This window comes from Hetaerina americana, unplaced genomic scaffold (genome assembly GCF_022747635.1).
Source record: "Hetaerina americana unplaced genomic scaffold, ioHetAmer1.1.p SCAF_3, whole genome shotgun sequence".
NCBI classification, from domain to species: domain Eukaryota; kingdom Metazoa; phylum Arthropoda; class Insecta; order Odonata; family Calopterygidae; genus Hetaerina; species Hetaerina americana.
In genome coordinates, this window is record NW_027286874.1 from 103,602,920 (window position 1) to 103,623,424 (window position 20,505).

Sequence of the window (20,505 nt, forward strand, 5' to 3'; positions counted from 1 at the left end):
TAGAGCCTCCAGCAGATACAATTGCCATAGATTTACGTTGCTGTTTTGTTGATGAGGCGAATCAAGCGTAAATAAGCGCTGAAAGCGTAAATAACGCGCCGACAACGGATCCTTGAAAGCAATATTAGGAGAGTTAAGTTTTATTCATCGCATTAAAATGAAGATAGAAGAGGTCAAAAGCACAGCTAAGACTCAAAGGATATCAGCCCATACGCACATAAAAGGCCTTGGTCTCGATGAAAATGGTGCACCGATTAAAATTGCTGCCGGTCTCGTAGGGCAAGCAAATGCACGTGAGGTAACTGATTCTGTAGTTTTCCCGAAATAAGCGTTTAACTCGGTCAACTGTGGAATAGATTTTTATGGTAACACTTGTGGCGAGTATTTTAACCATTCAAATTGGCCATTTTCGTTTGTGTCGTAGTAATGGTAATAATTAAATCAATAATTACGGATTTTTAAATTTTTCTTTAGCAGAGAAGAATGTGGCATAACAGCGTAGAAACCTCGTAGTGGTGAATATTATGAATAGCCGTAGCTTAAGTAATTGTTGTGTAGATAAAGATTGAAGCTATCATTTTTTAATCATTATACTTATATATCTGTCATGGGTGGCAAATGTAATTAATTTATCCAATCAACATGGTAGTGTTTTTTCAGATTAATTGCTATCTAGAGGCTAGTCGGGCATGTCATTTTAATTTGATTTTTTCTTTCCTAACATTTCTCTAGTTTAACTCAAACATTACTAGTTTTTAATTTTTTATTATAATATGTAATGTTTAATGGATTGTAACAATTTAATGAACCGGAATTATTTTTGTTAATTTCATAAGTAATCATTTAAATCCGAAGACTTGAACTGTTCTCATTGGTCTGACTGTAATTTTCTTTATTAATTATTTCTAACACTAAAACATAATCAGATGAGGAGTACAGTTTTGTGATCTTATAATTAGGATTTTGGTGACTGTTATTATGTTTGCTAACATTAATGCATTAATAGATATTTTGATTCAATAACTGTGGGGAATTGATTTTTTTTAACAACTTACTTCATGTTGTGGAATACTAGCATTCCTAGTAAGAACCTTTCATTTTTAACCATGTGCCTTCTAGTATTTAGTACGTTAGATCATTTATCAGCTCGCATCAGAGATTGATGGCCTTAATTTATTATGATTATCAAGTAACGAGTCATTCTGATGTCATGTGTTGATTTTGACGTCCTACTGAAGAACAATTTTGCTGGATGGTCAGCTCAGTGCGGCTTTATTAATGGTGTATGTTGATATTTCAGGGCTATCGCATGGGGTATACTTCAGTTATCACCCCTATTGTCAAAACCTAACTTCTGAAATTTTGGTACTCTTTGTATGCCTCAAGAAAATACATTTGTTGTCCTGTTTCTATTCCTTTCCCTGCCAATCGAACCCTTTGATGATATTGACTAAAGAATTCCAATTTTAAATTCCATTTTTTTAGCTGGATAAAACGTTTTATGTACATTAATTCCTGAAGCATATGGTGCAGGAAAACCAAACTTGGTAATTTAATCTTTCAAGATTCTGATCAACTTCTTTAATAATCTTTGTTTGTGTTCCTGAGTATTTCTGTCCTGTTGGAAAAAATACTTGTTGTTTTGGTCGGAAATGTTCATGAATACTATTTTCTATGGGACCATACAGTTCATAACAACTCATTGGTCCTGATTTTGAATTTTTTGGTAGGTTTTACTCATTTCAACAGAAGTTTATATATCAAATGCTTTCTCAGGGCAATTCACCGCCTCTCTTGGCATGACATGAGTAATGAGTTAATTGTTGTTAAATAGCAGTTTATTGACGATTGTTTTGGTATCTTTCAATTTAAATAACGAGTATCACTTTTTCAGCAGACTTTTAATAAATTATGTCCATCTTCAGTCCACAAAAATTTTCACTTGAGTTTGTCAGCAAAAATGCTTAATTGAAATAGCTTCTTATTCAGTAACAGCAGGCAAAAATTTATTAAAGATCAGTTACCTTTACATATTATGTCGTTTCATCATCGATGCGAAATGCTTATATTATGCACACTTGCTAAGAGACATCTGGAATTAATAGATATTGTCCTTTAACTTATTTGCCAGGCATATAAACTATTTCATTGTCATGGTGCAGAGTTTTTATAACATCCTTTGATTACAGGAGTAGCTTTGTTGATTTCCGAACGACTTCAGTCTATTCAAAGGTCTATGATAACTGTGAATGGCATTGTGGATTTCATAATGGTATTCATGGGACCTTGATGTTACAAAAACTATTTTCATGATTCCCTGAGAGATTACCAAATTTCAGTTTTGTACAGGTGACTAGAAGCAAATTCAGCTTTTATTATCTTGAAGAAGAACGGCACTGGCCCTCTGGTCAGTAGCCCAATCTAGACTAGACTACCACAAACCCCTAATAGGCATAGTAGCTGTAGATTGGCACACACAGCTTATAAAATTTGCCACATCCATCAATTTGCCAAGAATAATAGCCTACCAATTAACACTTGTCATTAGTGGTCGTGGATAATGATAAAATTAATAATACCTTTTTAGTTATTTTGAACTTGCAATTGTGTTTAAATAAGTATGTATAACTATTACTTGTAATTTACTCATTGTTATCAAAAAGCACATATTTGTTAAATTGAAGTAATCAATACTTTTTTATTTCAGTCTCATGTATTTCATTTTAAATCAGATTTAGTATGATTCTTTCCTGATTTTTTAGTTCAAGTACTATCGATTTCAAAGGCAGAAATTTCAAAACCAGCTTTTTCTAAAACAAAACGTGTCTGTAAAATGTCTAAAACTAGTAAATAATACTTTTGTGTCCCCATCTGTACATACAACTTTATTTATCTATTAGCATGATTCCTGGTTATCAGATTTTCAGTGTATTAACCTCAATGAAAATAGTACCTTCATATGTGAAAGCAGTATAGCAATGTCTTCTGGTATTACACTTATCATCTAAATCCACTTTTAAAGTTTTATCAAAAGTAACTTAAATCTACTAGTACTATATTTAGTTGCTATTAAAAATGTATTACATACTTGCCACCGGTTAAAAATTAAGATAAGTGGCTGTAACTGATCCCACTCCCTTCTTTTTGGCACAATTCCCAATCCTGATCTTGTATGTCCAACTTATATAAATTTATGAAATTTAATCAGTGAGGAATTTATGCAAATTATCGAAACGCATTTATGGCTCATTACTTTTCTGGTCCCTGGTAAAAGCTACAGTAGAAGAAATACCTTTTTACCAAGAGGCATTGCCATTCCATATGGTTGGCAGGAACCTTGGTATCTGAGAAATCATTCTGTAGTGTTGTTGGTTTTACATTTTCTATTATTCATCGTATTATAGGCTGCTGGAATTGTGGTTGATCTAATCAAGTCTAAGAAGATGGCTGGTCGTGCTGTGCTGCTGGCTGGGCCCCCAGGCACAGGGAAGACTGCCATTGCCCTCGCAATAGCACAGGAGCTGGGAAGCAAGGTTAGTACTTGATTCCTCTCTCTTGGGGAATAGACTTATCTAGTGTCATTTTCATCATCACTTTGAAAGCTGCAACTTATTTACATATTCACGTGTCAGCATGGTCTATAATAGTAACACACTCTGTATTTGCTTTTTATGACATAGCACAGCTATTTTTCTGTCAGTGCAAATGACTCCTTACAATGCTGCCATAATTTATGTCACTCATTGTGTCACTCCTTTTGTTTGTATTATCAAGATTAAATATTAAGCAAATGTTTCACTTTCTGTAGTGATAGTTTCTTATTACTACATCTTCCAATGTTCTAACATGTATCATAGGATATTTTTGTGGAAAATATCATTATGCTCTGAAAGTAAATCATTATTACTCAATGGTTTATTGTTTGCAAATGGTGTGCAGTATTTGTTAATAGAAAATTTTACCCAATTAGTTTTTTAAACAAAAATAAAACCCCAATGGGCTATACAAATCAATCAGGATAATTTCAGGGTGTAACAATTATTGGCATTGACTGGGATTCAAACTGGGATCCCTAGATGTCTAGCCGAGTGCTTTTAGCCAGTTGAGCTACCTTGGTGTCCTCTTACACAAGATTTTAAGGGCTTCAAAGGAACAAGGTGTTGTGACAAAATATTGTATGTACAATATCATGGGCATTCTTAGAAATGTGCGATGCACCATAGTTCACGAGGTTAAAGCCAACTTTAATTACTAGGGCTGTTTTACCATTGACAAATTCAAAGAAACTGCTGGAAATGCCGCAACAGTAACTTTTACATTTAGAGGATGCCTCCATTAAAAGTTACTGGCATATCACACAGTTCCTCGGAAATTGTCAAGCAGGATGATGTTTTGTACATTGTAATAGTTGTGCCATCTTAGTGCAGTTTATTGGAATACCCTATTCACCAATTTGAAATCAATGGTTTGCCCTTATCTTATGGCCATTAACCAACAGTCTAGAACTAGACTCGTAAATTAATACTTATATCCTCAATCGCAGCATGAGACAAGAGGCATTGCTCTTCCCTTGAGATAATTCAAAGGATAAAAAAAATGAATTAAACAGCTTTTGAGCAGATGGCGACATACTGGGTTAGACATTTGTTGGTGTATATTTGACGTCAACAAAATAGGCTTCTGTATTGATGGAGTCCATGTGTGTGTGTAGGCCAACAATCCTGCACTCACAATGGTGAAACATGGTGCATGCATGGTTCGACACCTTGAATCTAGCTTAAAGAAACAAAACTCATTATTGTGTTAAAGGCTGAATGAAGAAGCTATCTATAGATTTGGTTGGTGTGATGGTGATGGCGTGGGAGTCTTTCAGGGATACCCTGATCCGAACTTGGGGTGCTGATTGAAGTGCCTAAAGTGAAGTATGCCATTCATTAGATGGGACTCTGTAGACTCCTCAGCACTTTTTGCTAATAGTTTATGACAGGGTTCTCTCCATCCTCCACCCATTCCCTGGGTATATTACCTCTGCCAAATTACCTAACTATCCCTAATGGCCCAAATGACTTAAGCTGCCATTCCCTAATGACTACTACTATGACAAAATGGAAGCTTTCTTTTAGTCGGCAATAACTGTAAATCCATCCTCCCCCGTATCACCAACATTTTTGCCCTGTAAAGCTTCCACTGTGATACAAGTGGTGTATTGTCAGAGTAGCCGATAATTGATTGGCCCCAGGTTCAATTATAGTGGTAATGTTCACGCTTGAGAACAGAACTCCCCTCTAACTCCCAAGTTGACAGTATGTAGTCCTCAGGGAAACACGCGAAGCTGCTATTTCTACGCTAAAGCAGATTCCTGAGGGGGCGATGTATTTCATAAAGGAAGGAAAAGAAGGTGTGGGGTGGACCCAAAAATAAGTTTAGACCCAATTATGAAGAACTGAGGATAGCATAATGTTGACATACCTTAAGTACAATAATAACAATTAATGAGGAACGCTCATCTCTTTCATAGCTTAAGAAATTAGGCTTCTTGAGTACACAAGAATGTCTGTAGGAGCATTTGGCTTCATACTGCAGACGGTTGTGTCCATTTGGATCAATAAGAGAGCGCTTACTAATCCAATTCCCACCCAAGAAGTGGCTCTGCTCTTAGCACAAGGAATGTGTGGAATTGAATCAAATAAAATGTAAAATGTAGCTGAAAACAAAATGAAGATACCTAATGGTATTCTTTGTAATAAATCATATCTGCTGGGATAAAATTTTAAAGCAGTGACCATTGCTAATTTTTTCTGCTAAATAGGTGTTGCAAATTAAGCCAATAAAGTTCTGGTCAGGCAAGAGAGTGATGGCAAGTGCTTAAGATATGGGCAGAACACTATAGCATTTAATAAAAAATTTTTGCAGTATATTTTTAACCAGTGATACACATATTTAAAAAAATCAGTGAAATCACTCTTGGACTTGGAGGTTCTACAGTAATTCTGACACAAACAAATACAGCATTTCCATCACCTATGAAAAATTTGGAAACTATTTTATTATAATCTTCAATGTGTCCCTTTAAAAGGTGAAGGTCAAAAATGCTGGCTTTCTATCCATAATTTCCAGTTTTTACCAAATGAAAATGCCGTACACCACTCCAAAATGATGTTTATTTGTTCAAAATAAGTAGCATGTTATATATGAATAATATGACATGTCTAGATTAGAAAAAAATCCCAAAAGAGGTAAACATAGCCAGCAAAAATTCCAGCAAACATATGCACAAATGTTAGAAAAAGTTATTACTCTCTAATAATTCTCAAATGGAACATGATAGGGAGTAAGTATGTTCATTTCTAATTGATTTTATGTATTTTAACTTCATATGCCAGTTTTTTTGACTAAAATCTTCAAGTTTACTACTAAAAATGCATAACTTCAAAATTAAAGAAAATAAAGAATGCTCTAAGATATGCTCCATTCGGAAGAATGTAAATTTTTTTTTTTTTTAAGGTTATCTACCGGTTAAGGTAGGTTTTTCGATGGACACAACTACCAAACAAATATTTTGTGACTACTAACAAAACACAACCCTAAATTCTACTCTACACCAGGTCCCTCTTCATCTCTGAGTACTTTCTTCCTCCCTTCATCCCGTCAAACATCCCTATCCTGTTCCTTCACTTTCCTCTTTTGCCCAACATTCTACCCTCTATCACAGTCTTCAACATCCCACTGCCGGTCAACACCCCCTTCATCCACTTTTCCTGCCTCCATAGGATTGCTCCCAACAAACCCCTCTCTTCGCCCACCATACCAAGTACTTCCTCATTTGTTTTCTTCTCTGTCCATTTCACCTTCTCCATTCTTCTCCACACCCACATTTCAAAAGCCTCCAGTCTACGTCTATCCTCCTGCTTCAATGACCACGTTTCCGCGCCGTACATAGCTACGCTCCATATCAAAGTTTTTACGAGTCTTTTCTTAACATCCTTACTCAAAGTCCCCGTCATCAACTCCCTCCTCCTCGTGAAAGCCTCTTTGCCTAGCGCAATTCTTCTCCTTACGTCCCTACTACTTTGACCGTGTTGGTCCAAAACACTACCGAGATACGTAAACTGTTCTACCTGCTCTAGTTTTTGCCCTCCTATTTTAATGTTAAGCTTGCCCTTTTTCTTTCTAGAAAATCGCATAACCTTTGTTTTATTAATATTGATTCGCATCCCATGCCTGTCGCACTGAATTTCCAATTTGCTAACCAATGCCTGCAACCCCTTGGCTGACTGACAAACTAAAGCTTGGTCTCAAGCAAACCTAACTGATTTTACGAATTCCCCGCCCACTTTCATTCCTACCTCCAATTCTTCCCATACCTCTTTCATCATTTCCTCTACATACAGGTTGAACAGCAACGGTGATAATGGGTAACCCTGCCTTACACCCCTTGCTAACACTGCCCATCCGGACTCCCCGTTCCCCACCCGCACCTGAGCAGTCTGAGACATGTACAGGTTGCGGATTAGCCTCCTATCCATCCAATCTATTCCTATCTTCTGCAATATTCTCATTAGTTTTTCCCAATTCACTCTATCAAACGCTTTTTCAAAATCTACGAAACAGGCAAATACCTCCTGGTTGTGTTCTATATTCCTCTCGATTAATAACCTCATTACTGCAATGGCATCACGCGTACCTCTCCCCTTCCTAAACCCAAACTGATCATCCCCTAAGTAATCATTTGCCCTACTCTCTATCCGTTTGTTTATGATCCTGAGAACAACTTTAGCTGCGTGGGATATCAAACTAATTGTCCTATAGTCCTCACATGACGTGGCCTTTACCTTTTTCGGAATCGGAACTAAAACTGCTCTCACAAAGTCTTCCGGCCAGATTCCCTCCTCATAAATGCTACGGATCAGCCCATATAGCCTCTTCCTCCCACATTTTCCTAAGCATTTTAAAAGTTCCACGGGAATGTTATCTACTCCCACGGCCTTATTTAGTTTCATCTCCCTTAATGCCCTTTCTATCTCATTGTCTAGTATGCCTGGACCTAAGCTGTCTTCCTCTACGTCATTTTCTTTTTCAATGTCTAACTGTGTTGGTCTGAGTTCTTTACTATACAGTTCTTCTATATACTCCTTCCATCTCTCTTGGATCTTTCCTGCGTCAACTATTACCTTACCCGCCTTATCTCTAACTATTAGCATAGCTCTTCCTTTCTTACTTCCCGATAACGATTTAACTTTGCTGTACAGCGCACCGATTTCGCCCTTCCTCTGGAGACTTTCCATATCCTCGCACTGCGTCTTCCACCATGCGTCTTTTGCCTTATTTGTTGCCCGCCTCAATTTATTGTTCAATTCTTTGTACTTCATTTTGCCTAATTCTGTATTTATATTCTTCCATTTTCGCCGCTCATCCATCTTTGTAATCATCTCATCCGTGATCCATGGTTTCCTAGTCCTTTTAGCGTTAACGGTTCCAATAGTGTCTTTTGCGGCTTTAGACAACCCTTTTTTGATCATTTCCCATTCTTCTTCGATAGTAATAAGCCCTTTACCATCCTCCATTATTTTCTCTACCGCCTGTTTGTATTCCTTCCTTTTCAACCCATTTAATGCTTCTACATTCCATTTTCTAACTCGCCGCCCCTGCCTTATCTTTTTGAAACGTACGCTACATTTCATAACAACTAAATTGTGGTCTGAGTCCGTATCCGCTCCCGGAAAGCTGTGGGAATTTATCACACTATTCCTAAACCTGTGTCTAACCAGGATATAATCTAGTTGATATCTTCCTCTGTCACCTGGCATTTTCCATGTATACCTGCGTCTTTTGTGGTGTCTAAACCAAGTGTTGGTGATGACTAACCCCTGTCTCCTGCAGAACTCAACTGCTTTCTCCCCGCGGTCATTCCTCGTGCCTAAACCATAGTCGCCCACCTCATGACCATCTCTTCCTTCGCCTACCGTCGCATTCATATCCCCCATCACTATCAAATGTTTCCCTGCTGGAACACACGCGATCATGTCCTCTAACTGATCTTATATCTTATCGACCTCTTCTTCCTTATGGTTGCTCGGTGGCATGTATACCTGAATAATAACTAAGTTCGTCGGTTCTGCTTTTATCTCCACGAATGTAAATTGATGCGTTGAAAATAATATGTTATTAGAAGTTAGTAAGATATATGTTAGTAAGAGTTATTAGAAACCTTGAAAACTTGAGTAAGTTTGGAATATGGAAGTAGAAAAGTTAGGCAGGCAGTGTAGGTAAAATGCTCAACAGTATTGGGTGTTCCACTTAAAGTTTAAGAGGGTGATTGTCAAAGAACAGGATTTTCTAGTGAAATTAGAGAAAATTTGAACTTGGCACTGTTCAACTGGCGTAAATCTCAGTAATCAACCTGAAGGTGGCTGTGAGAGGTGAGGGTGGAGCTCGCCTAATACCAAACCCTGTGTAGCATCTGAAATTCACAATATAAGAAAGTGGGGGGGGGGCAGCAGTTCCTTTCCCTGTGCCACCTATGGTTTCTTAGGAAAATGTGGTTCCCAAAAAATCAAATCTTGTGTGAAGTTGAGAGTCTTAGAGGTATCACCTGGAATCAAACCCTCATACTCCTGTTAGTAGCCCAGCACTCCACCCACTGGACTACAAGTTCCCCATACTTAAATAAAAATTGAAATTTTGAACTTATGAAAACTTTTCCAGTGATTTAGAGCAACCCTGCTCCAATTATTTTCATTTAGCAGTGTGAACACTGGTGCACTAAACAAGTTCTATGGCAAATGCATATTTAAGGTTCTGGCCCAGTGTATTGTTTGAAATTGTTGTCATTTGAGGCGCTTCTTTTTTGTATATTATTTACCATATGCATGTTTACTGATATTCTGGCATCCATCTTGTGAAACTACCATCTAATGTACCCTCCAGTGGGCCACAGCTGAAGGAGTGGCCTATGCAAACCCTTTATCACCTCGTGCTTTTCTCTGCAGGTTCCATTTTGTCCCATGGTTGGGTCAGAAGTTTACAGCTCTGAGATAAAGAAGACTGAAGTGTTGATGGAAAACTTTAGACGGGCCATTGGCCTCCGAATAAAGGAAACGAAAGAAGTGTTTGAAGGTGAAGTCACAGAGTTAACACCAGTGGAAACAGAGAATCCAATGGGTGGTGAGTTTATTATTCATGGTCATTATTCTCCTTTATTTCAAAACAAGCAGTGTGCATTTCTCTAGTTGTCAAGTTCATTTAATATCTACTTGTAATTGAGGTTTTGAAGTTCTTTCTAAATATTTATGCATGTGTTATTTGCTCTCCAACCTCAACTTTGTAATACAACCAGCCCATATCATGCAAGGATGATAGATTATGTGAAAGAAACAGGAATGGGTTCTGGGGAAATTTGAGGGAAGTTTTGAATGAGGTGACTCTGGTGAAAGAATAGTATAAATATACATATATCAATACTGTGTTTATTTTTGAAGATATTTTTGCAATAAAGTAAAAGATCCATTGGTGACCCCCAAGTAAATTATCATGGATCACTGCTATCCCTCTATGTATATAAATCTAATCTCTATCAATAATTGTGGTACATATTGATGGGAGGTTTGTCATTCATTCAATGCGCTGCATTGTTTTCATGCAGTGAATGGAGTGGCAAGTTTCATTTTTTTAAAAGATTTTCCACTTGAGCAAAAAGTCAAATACTCATGCTAACATTTTTCTTAAGTTCACTTATTCAAGTGGGCCCTGGGTGGTTGAATCTTGATTTTGTATATAATGACCACCCTTTGAGGTTGTCATGATTTAGTGAGGGTCTTCTGCCAGTCCCAAAATTCATAAGTCTTGTACGTAAAATTTTGTTTTTATGTTTCAGGGTATGGTAAAACAGTAAGCCATGTTATAATTGGTTTAAAGACTGCAAAGGGAACAAAACAGTTGAAACTGGATCCATCAATTTATGAGGCCTTGCAGAAGGAAAAGGTTGAGGGTGGGGATGTCATCTATATTGAGGCAAACAGTGGGGCAGTCAAACGCCAAGGCCGTAGTGACACCTTCGCTACAGAATTTGACCTCGAAGTAAGTGACCTACTTTCGACCTTAGTTGAGGACTCTATATTTTGGTGTCTTACACTGGGGTTATCATCAACTGTAGCAGTAGGGAAAAATCATTGAATTATTGTCAGCATTCTTCAAAATTGTTTGTGTGTTATGGGCAAAATATTTACACTGAAATTGTTTATAAAGAGAAACTTCATATTTTTTGTGTTTTTGTTCCAACAAATTATGGCTGAATAACGTAAAGTGTGTTAAATATTTAGAATGATGGGGGTAATGTATTTTGACCACTTATGTATTGACCCAAGTTGTAATATGTGTGCAGGCAGAGGAGTACGTGCCGTTGCCAAAGGGAGAGGTGCACAAGAAGAAGGAGGTGATTCAGGACGTGACACTGCATGACCTGGATGTGGCCAATGCACGGCCCCAAGGTGGTCAAGACGTCCTCTCCCTCATGGGGCAGCTCATGAAGCCCAAGAAGACAGAGATCACAGGTGAAGGCTGAATCTGTGCTCTTTATTTTTAGTTGCCCATGTGGCAAGTATTGCTTATGTGCTTGTACTCCCCGTGTGTGTGCTTGCAGGTCTCATTTCTCACCACAAAGAGCAGCTAAGATCAGGACCTCCTGGGAAATGAATGTGGGAAACCCAACAGGGTTGACAGATGTTAGTCACTGTTGTGTAATGTGGGTGCTTACATTTTTAGAATTCATTAAGCTTGTCTCCCAAGAATGCCATTTGTTTCATCTCAGTCAAAATTTTAAAAAGTCAGTGATTCTTCCTTTCCACTTGGGGAGGCAGAATGTGTGGGAAGAGGAGGGGTGCTCATTATTGCCCTTCTGAAATCACAATGAGTGATAATGATTGCAGTTAAAAAGTTCCCCATATTGTGTGTGTAATACAAGTACATGTAATGCCTTCTTTTTCTGCATGATTTGAGAAGAAAAACAGGAGTGTAGGGCACATAAACGGTCTGTAATTAATGAAGGTGGGCATGCAAGTTATGGTATGAATCCTGGCATTTATTTGCCGTCACGCGTGTGTAGGAGAGACAAAATATAAATCCTTGATCAGACTGAGAGGATGCCTTCACTTTTTTCACACCCTCACAGTTAACTCCCCCTTTGGCGTCAACATTACCTCAAACCAGTCTCATTCTGCCAGATCCTTTTTGACTTCGGGTACCTTCAGATCTGGCTTAGGCAACCCCTCTTTCTTTAGTGGTGTCTTTTTTCCCTTTTGTGCATCCTCTTCAGTAAAGATTTTAATCTAATAATTGAAATACAAGCTTATGGGTGTATATATTTCTGGTTCATACTTGTGGTGGCTTAGGAGTATTTTGATTACCAACTTTCAACTATTAGCTAAGCGTGCACTGCCTGTCATGAATTTTTAAGGCTTTTCTTGGTGGGATTCTGGCCCAAAAGTTGCAATGGGAGTAGGTCATCAGTGAAAACTAGCTGGGAAAAAATAGAATTGAACTAAGTTTTAACTTTTTGAGGTTCTTTTTCTGTCCGTTATTTCAGGTCATTGTTTATTCAGAATTTGACAATACCACTACTATATGTCTTAATATAATTGCAATCAAATGTTATTTGATGTTCATTTAAGGTGTTTATTTATATAGCCTTTAATTAATGAAGTGAAATGTGTTGCCCATGACGTGTCATCATACACGATTGATCTTATTGTTGCCATCACAAGAGCAGTCTCAAATTTTCCCTAGGATGTAATCCATGATAAAATTGATAGCTGGGTTGATACTCAATTCATTGCAAGTAGAATATAAATAAGTGCAGACGGGCAAGTTTCACTGGATACTGACGAGGATGTGGAATTGCATTGTTGATATTCGTTCGAGAAATCAGATTTGTGATGTATGCATATAATCCATGAGTAAATGAATATTTTATGCATCTTTTTTTCAGTCATTTTGTGAAATATTTTTAAGAATGGCAATGAATGTGCCATTGAACTCTTATGGTTTATGTTGACTAAATGGTGATCCTATATCTTTTTTCAATTTTGTTTTTGCAGATAAACTTCGTAAAGAAATAAATAAAGTAGTTAACAAATACATAGACCAGGGAATTGCCGAATTGATACCAGGAGTATTATTTATTGATGAGGTGCACATGCTGGACATTGAGTGCTTTACTTATCTCCATCGAGCCCTGGAAAGTGCAATTGCACCAATTGTGATCTTCGCCACCAACCGAGGACGGTGTGTCATCAGGTAGGTTGTTGGATAGGGAGCCAAGTCCTCTTTGGTTAGTAACTTCAGCAATTTTGAAATGTAATTGGAAGTGCAACGTCCTGGATTTGTTTAATGTTATGAGAGACTCAAATTCTGTACAAAAACATACATTTAATATTAAGATGATAATTTTTTTAATACGCAATGGACTCAAAATATTGGAATTTGAGATATGCCTTGTCAAAGTAACCACGATTTTCTTATGATTATCTATTTGGGCTGTAAAATCATGCCCCCATTTCAAATATCCATTAAAATACTAAGCAAATTGATGTGGCAAGTTAGTGAATCAGTTTTGTGGTAGTATGTTGAACCAAGAAGCACTTTAAAGAATACAAGACTTAATGCCCAGCTGTAGGAATGAATCGGTGGGCAGTGGGCTTCTGTCCCCTAATGTTTCCCATGAAGTCAATGCAACCACTTGCAGGTACTGCAACAGTGTCAGTTCATTTGTCGTTTTTCCTTCACCATTTAGAATCCTACCCCTTAGAGTATATTCCATCTGCCACCCTTTTGCCATTCTAATGAGCCAAGTGGACCATTCTTCTTTTATAAGTTGCATTGGGCTTATCTCTCATTTTCACTCCTATAAGGTCCCTCCAATGATTCACCACTCTGCTAATTCTTTCAAATTTACTTTAAATCTTCTGCAATATGATATGTGCATCTTATACGAGTATGTGTTCCAACCAAATGTGTTATCATTTTCTCTTTTGATAATGAAATACCATTTCTAAAATCCAAAGTTATTTTCCTTGAATTCTGGTGTTAGAATTGTACATTCATTGTATGATTAACACAGCAACACAATGTTACACTTTTTCAATTTATCGCTCACACGTGTGTCATACTTGTTGATGGCACAAAAAATAGCATCAGGGTCAAATCTTAATAGCCGTGTCCAGACTCGTTATTTATGCTCCAAAATCGCCCAATTTAGGGTGGATGCCATCTTGAAAGGTGTCCAAACTCTTGAGTCAGCGAGAGGGTGCAAATTTAGACACCTATTGTGGCCCCTGGATTTAGGGCACAAGAAGTATATCTGAAATATGCCAAGTTGCAACCCCATAATTCCAAGTGCTAAAAGTGAGACAATTAGGCGAAGAGTAATGGCCATAGCGGGAGTGTATAATATTTGCTGGTCACAATTACCATGGTTATGTCTTTGAGAGACTCTTTACTCATTGAAAAATAATGGGCTTTATTATTACGAGGTCAGAAAAGTCAAAGCTTTTCAAAGGCAAGAGAAATTTGGTGTCTTCTGCATGAATTTAGTTTAATTCTTGTAGTAAATTTATTTTATCAAATTATTGGTTAAAGATATTTGGAATGTAGAGGTGAGAACATTTATTTGTTTGGTGCTTCATTTCACGACTAAGAACACGGTCTTTGTCATTGTGTTTGTATCCATACCTCGTTTGTTTGCTTGATAAATCTTATTTTGGTATATAAACACTGCAGAAAATAAAGCATAAAGTTGTGTTTGGAGGATGTAAGCATTTAGTAATGCCCTAAGTGAAAATATGGCTGTCTGCATGAATCCAACTGTGTAGTCAAAGACCGTTCGCCAAACCTTTGCTTAGGGAGTCATTGTTTCAGTAAGTGGGAACACGGATTAATTGAAAAAGTGCCTACCAAAGAATAATTGAAGGATAAATATTGAATTGATGATAAGTTTTACTTATAAATATAAAACATTTAGCTAGAAAAGTACGCTTAGATATAAATGAACTACTCACGACCCAAAGCTTATCGTAAAACAATTACTGACAAGGATTAATGACCAAAAAATTACCCTGGAGTAAAATACCATATAAATAAGATAAAAATTGCAAAAGAAACACTTGGTTTTTCCACATAAAATATTTATTCACGACCTAGGTTTCGACGCTCAGCGTCATCATCAGGCCTGATGATGACGCTGAGCGTCGAAACCTAGGTCGTGAATAAATATTTTATGTGGAAAAACCAAGTGTTTCTTTTGCAATATGTATCGTTTCCACAAAGTGACGCCTGAAGTTATCTCCTTTAAGATAAAAAGTTTGAAATGATTGAAATGTAATATCATCTGACCTAATAATTTTAGCAAAATATAAAAAAAACGGATAATCTATAGAGTTAAATATAGTCTCATAAGAGAAAATGAAACTAGCACAAAAAATCGCCCAAGCTACTAAATTAAAAGATAGAAATGGAAAACTTACATGAAAGATTGTTGCATGAATTGTAAAGTAAACTCGAAATTATGCAAAAACCACTATGCTGTTTTGCAACTACACACAAATGTTTGTAGAAGCTATCTCAAATATCAAAATGTATACATTTGGACATCACCTGTTTATTCCTTATTCTTAACTATATAGATGCCAGTACTACTGCGCAGGTTGTCCAAACTAAAGCTGCATTATCTGTAGTCACCTAAAAGCGTGCGCCCTAATGCCTAAAACAATTCTGGGCGCAGCTTATACTACAAACTGCACTGGTGCACCATCTGGTATGTGAAGTCCACATTCCATACTTGTATGCCTGGTATTCTTAGAGTTAAGTATGTGAAAGGCTCCAAAACCAGTACCACAGTACCTTTTTTACAACACCATGGAGATTACTGTTCAGTTAGGAAGAGAGTTGAGGGGGGGAATAGGAGTGTGTGTGCCCACATGCACTGCTCTCATTGGGTCGTGGGACTCAGGAAATGTGTTTCTTATTCCAGAGGCACTGAGGACGTTCTCTCTCCTCATGGAGTACCCCTGGACTTGCTGGATCGGCTTCTCATCATCCGCACCCTGCCGTACTCACGTCCTGAGATGGAACAAATCCTGAGGCTCAGGGCTGCCACGGAGGGCTTAAGTGTTGACGATGATGCCTTCTCATTGCTCGGGGAAATTGGCTCCCGAACATCCCTCAGGTAATGTTGGTGAATAATGCTGTCACCAAGAGGTGATCATCATTCTTCAGTCCAAAGAGAGTTATGCTTTAGTTTATAGTGAAATAGCTATAACTGCTCTGGATTTGGCAATCTATTATTTCTTACAGTTGGAAGGCTGAGTATTCAGCACTATGCAAGTGTTAGTTTTGAAATTTGTGGTCTATAAGAGCAGTTGTTACTAGGAGAGTGGCCTGTAATCTGTTAAAAATTGAAAGATTATAGCTCTGCTGACTCTTCCTCTTGTCTGCTGTCCCCTCACAGGTACACGGTACAGATACTGACCCCAGCAGCTCTTACAGCACGAGTGAATGGCAGGACAACTATCACCAAGGAGGATGTCGAAGAAGTTGCCAAACTCTTCCTTGACTGTAAAGCTTCTGCCAAAATCTTATCCCAGCACAGTGATAAATATATGAAATGAACATGGTGTGGTTGCAGGGTGCATGACTTTGACGTTTCTCAGTTTAAGATCTGTGATTGCCATTTATTATGTGAGCCAGGAGGGAGTATTACAATTGAACACATTCTTGCAATAGTGAAATACACCAATGTTTGTCTAATTTCACATATAATCTGTATTCTAAGTGTAGAAATATATAAAACTTAAACATTTAACCGTATTTATGAGCTATCATTAATGACAGTTGGTTCCTAGTTTCCAGTGGTAAGCTGGTCGAGGTTTACCATCAGGAAAGACATATCTGTGTTTACCTCTGATAGTGGGTCTCTACAAAGACTTAGTCAATTCCAACTGATCACTCGGTTCTTGTGTTTTACAAGATGCCAACTTATTCACCTACTTGCAACCCTTCTAGTTCCAATCCTATGCATTACCAGTTGGGCCTTAACCTTATTCCATTAACCATTTTATTTGTTGTCTGTACTCTTACCTCCATTACCTTGCTCTCAATATTAAACCTTTAATTTAGGTACATGTTTTAAGCAAAAAAAGGTCTCAAAAAATAAAAATTGAATATAGTAATAATTAAAATATTATTAATTTCATTTTCACAGGTTTCTGACACCTTAAAAGCATTAAATTAACTGTATTTAATTATTTAAATTAGGGAGGATTTTTATCACAAAGCAATATACATAGGCATCATTAATGCCAGAATCAATTTAAAAACACAATGAAACAATATGTTACCTCACCAGGTTATCTGTGACTTGTTCACACAACAAAGCAAGGGTTGCGCTTTTGGTCATGTAAATGTTTTGCATTATTAGGATAGTCATTCCAAACAAGACTAGTTAAACAGAATAGGTTGACCAGGGTATTCAGGGATTTGATGAGTCTTGAGAGGGGGTAAGTGTGGTGATATCCGGGGCCATTGGGAATATTTTCATTATTTCCATTTCTTTTAAATTATACCTGTTCCAAAAATATTGTGTAGGTTGGCCGCTTTGGTCCATGGAAGAGCACAACCATTATAATCTCCATGGAATGCAGTTCAACAATTCCATATCCCAAGGCTGTGGACAGCCTACTTTGGAATGTAAATTATCCTCCGGACCCAGTGACCAAACATGGTGCATGGAGATGTATTTGGTGAATGCCTTTTGATGTTTAGGACGTACGTATTCTAGTTGATACAGGACTGGGTCATATGGCCTTGTGTATTCACCATCTTCATGAAGGATGCAGAGTAAGAGCATTTTGCTAATTCTAAAAAATTATTAATTTTATATACTCCACACTTTTAGGCTCCACTTTGTGGAATTGTTTGATGTCCATATTATAAGTGTTCGTAACTTTCCACAGATTTTATTTTGCAGTACAATGTGTTGCACCGTCTTGCTGCATCATCTGGTACAAGTGACTCACACAGCTGTTGAATATATACCCATTGGACAGAGTAGAGTGGAAAGTTGAAGGTGGGGAGGGGGGCATGGCATAGATGTGACTGAGTACATTGAACCATTGGGTTCGTTTACCCTCGAGGTCAATTTTTTGGAAAGGAGAGGGGCGACAAGACCCTATAACATGTCATTACCCAAAAAAAACCATTCTATTTTGCTTTCTCTTTCCTTGACTACCAACTTTCACTTCTGAAAAATCCCCCAACCCTTCAGAGTCACCCCTCCCCTGAGGATAAGCAAACCCAACAACCCTAAGTATCAACGATCTTGGAAGTTTATGGTCAGGTTACTTACTCTTTATATCTACTTGAAAATACCCAACATCACATTTCACCTAACTGTGGTAAGTATTGCACTGATAATAAGTTTTTATGTGCTTTTTAAGTCCAATTTTCAGTGGTTTCCTCAAATTTGTTTTAACGCTTGCTTCTGTTTATACAGAACTGGAGGAATAACTGACATTGAAGAGTATTTACCTATTAATCATTCTCCCTTTGTTGATAGCACAAATGATACTTTGGTGTTTTTATACGAACAATTATAACATTTTTTCTGGAGTTCAATCAGTTTGTTCAGCATAATTTCCATATTAATAATTTTTCCTTGATTATTCCCAGGTTGTTTAAAAGCTAACAAAAATCAGTCTCTCTCTTATTTTCATATTTCAAGAATGGGTCACACTGTTCTTGTCAGTCATTTGGATGCATAAGAGCTTAGGTTAAGGGGCATGTGAAACCCAAGTGAACTCTAGTTCTCATGATGGTGACATAATGCATTGAACTCTAGAATGCAATGAAGCATTTTTACCTCGCAGATAATTACCACGGGGCATATAACCTTCTGCAGATGCCAAGTGGATCTTTAATGATAACTACTTTAGGTAATTGCTAATTGACAGTTTTTAGCATACAATATGCTAAAAAGCAGTAGCCCTGTATTAAAATACATTTCAGTCATACGAGGGATGAAGAACATCACATTTAGCGACAACATATGTGATTTGCTTTAACTACTTCTGTATGTAGTTTGAAAGAACATAACCACTCTTTTTTAGCAGACATGTTATCATCAACCCCTAGCTTACGTTGTGACCACAAACATACACGTGTTCCTGTCACCCTCAGATAATTCAGACCTCTACTTTGATGTGGTCTGCAGTAACATGAGTGTGTATAGTACAGCAAATCATACATCTTTACATATACGAAGGCAGTATTATGCAAATGTAAGCTTTTAAAAAATAATTAGCTGATAACTTAACATGTTATATCTTTAGTATGTTTACAGTCTCCAGGAGTAGTTCTATGAAACAGTTGAGAAATATGGTCTTTAATATGGCTACTTCTGCTGACCACATTAGTGTAATTAACTTGGCTTGACATTTGCATCAATTAATTGGAGGCCATAATTGTTATCATAGGCAGTTGAATGTTCAACCAGACCTCATTCACATAATTTAGAAAAAGTACAAGAGGTAATGATTTTCTTGAATGGCCCAAAGGGAGATATGATCACCTCTTTTTGGTCCACCTTTGGGCCCTGGTGATGTCACAGACCACAATACTAACCATACTACCTTGAACAAAAAGTTCCCGGAATAACCACCGTGTGGCGCTCCCATTGTTCCGATTTGAGTTCTGTTTTTTTGTTAAATTGGTACATCTGTTGTTGATATTCCCTTTAAATCTTAGTGTCATAACTTGACATTTGAAAAAGTTACGTAGCCTAGAGTACATCTATCTCTGTGTGTGTTGGCGATTTTTTACAATTGCAGAAATGGATTTAAATTTGCAACAACGAACTTGTATTAAATTTTGCGTAAAAAACGGATTTAGTGGCGCACGGACGTTGGAAATGTTGGAAAAGTGTTTCGGCAACGATTCTCTAAAAAAAACGGTCGTTTACCAGTGGCACGAGCGGTTCAGAAGTGGTCGTGAGTCAATCGAAGATGATGAACGCAGTGGCAGACCATCGACATCGAAAGTCGGTGAAAAAATTGATAAAGTAAAAGAAATGTTGGTCAATAACCGCAAATTAACCATCAGAGAAATAGCGGAGGACTTGAACATTGCCTATGGATCCGCCCAAGACATTGTGGTTAATGATTTGGGTTTCCGTCGTGTAGCAGCAAAGTTGGTGCCAAAAGACCTCAATTTCATGCAAAAAAGAGACCGTGTTGACGTCGCAAAAGACATGATTTGCGAGGCTGAATCCGATCCCACATTCATCAAAAGGATCATTACTGGAGACGAGACGTGGGTTTATGAGTACGACACGCAATCCAGACATCAGGCAAGTGAATGGCGTTCACCAAATGAGCCGAGACCAAAAAAACCACGTCGTTTTCAGTCAAAAAAGAAGGCAATGCTGACGGTTTTCATGGATTACAACGGTGTAGTGCATCA

At 37.5% G+C, this 20,505-nt stretch overlaps 1 protein-coding gene across 1 annotated transcript; it reads left to right on the top strand.

The window, feature by feature from the left end:
- Positions 1-84: 84 nt before the first annotated feature.
- Positions 85-16,852, top strand: pont (RuvB-like helicase pontin). Its single transcript, XM_071587426.1, has 8 exons — positions 85-298; positions 3,405-3,533; positions 9,990-10,164; positions 10,874-11,076; positions 11,381-11,549; positions 13,092-13,290; positions 16,022-16,216; positions 16,499-16,852. The coding sequence occupies exons 1-8, from the start codon at positions 158-160 to the stop codon at positions 16,656-16,658; spliced, it is 1,371 nt and encodes a 456-aa protein (XP_071443527.1). The 5' UTR covers positions 85-157; the 3' UTR covers positions 16,659-16,852.
- Positions 16,853-20,505: the final 3,653 nt, after the last annotated feature.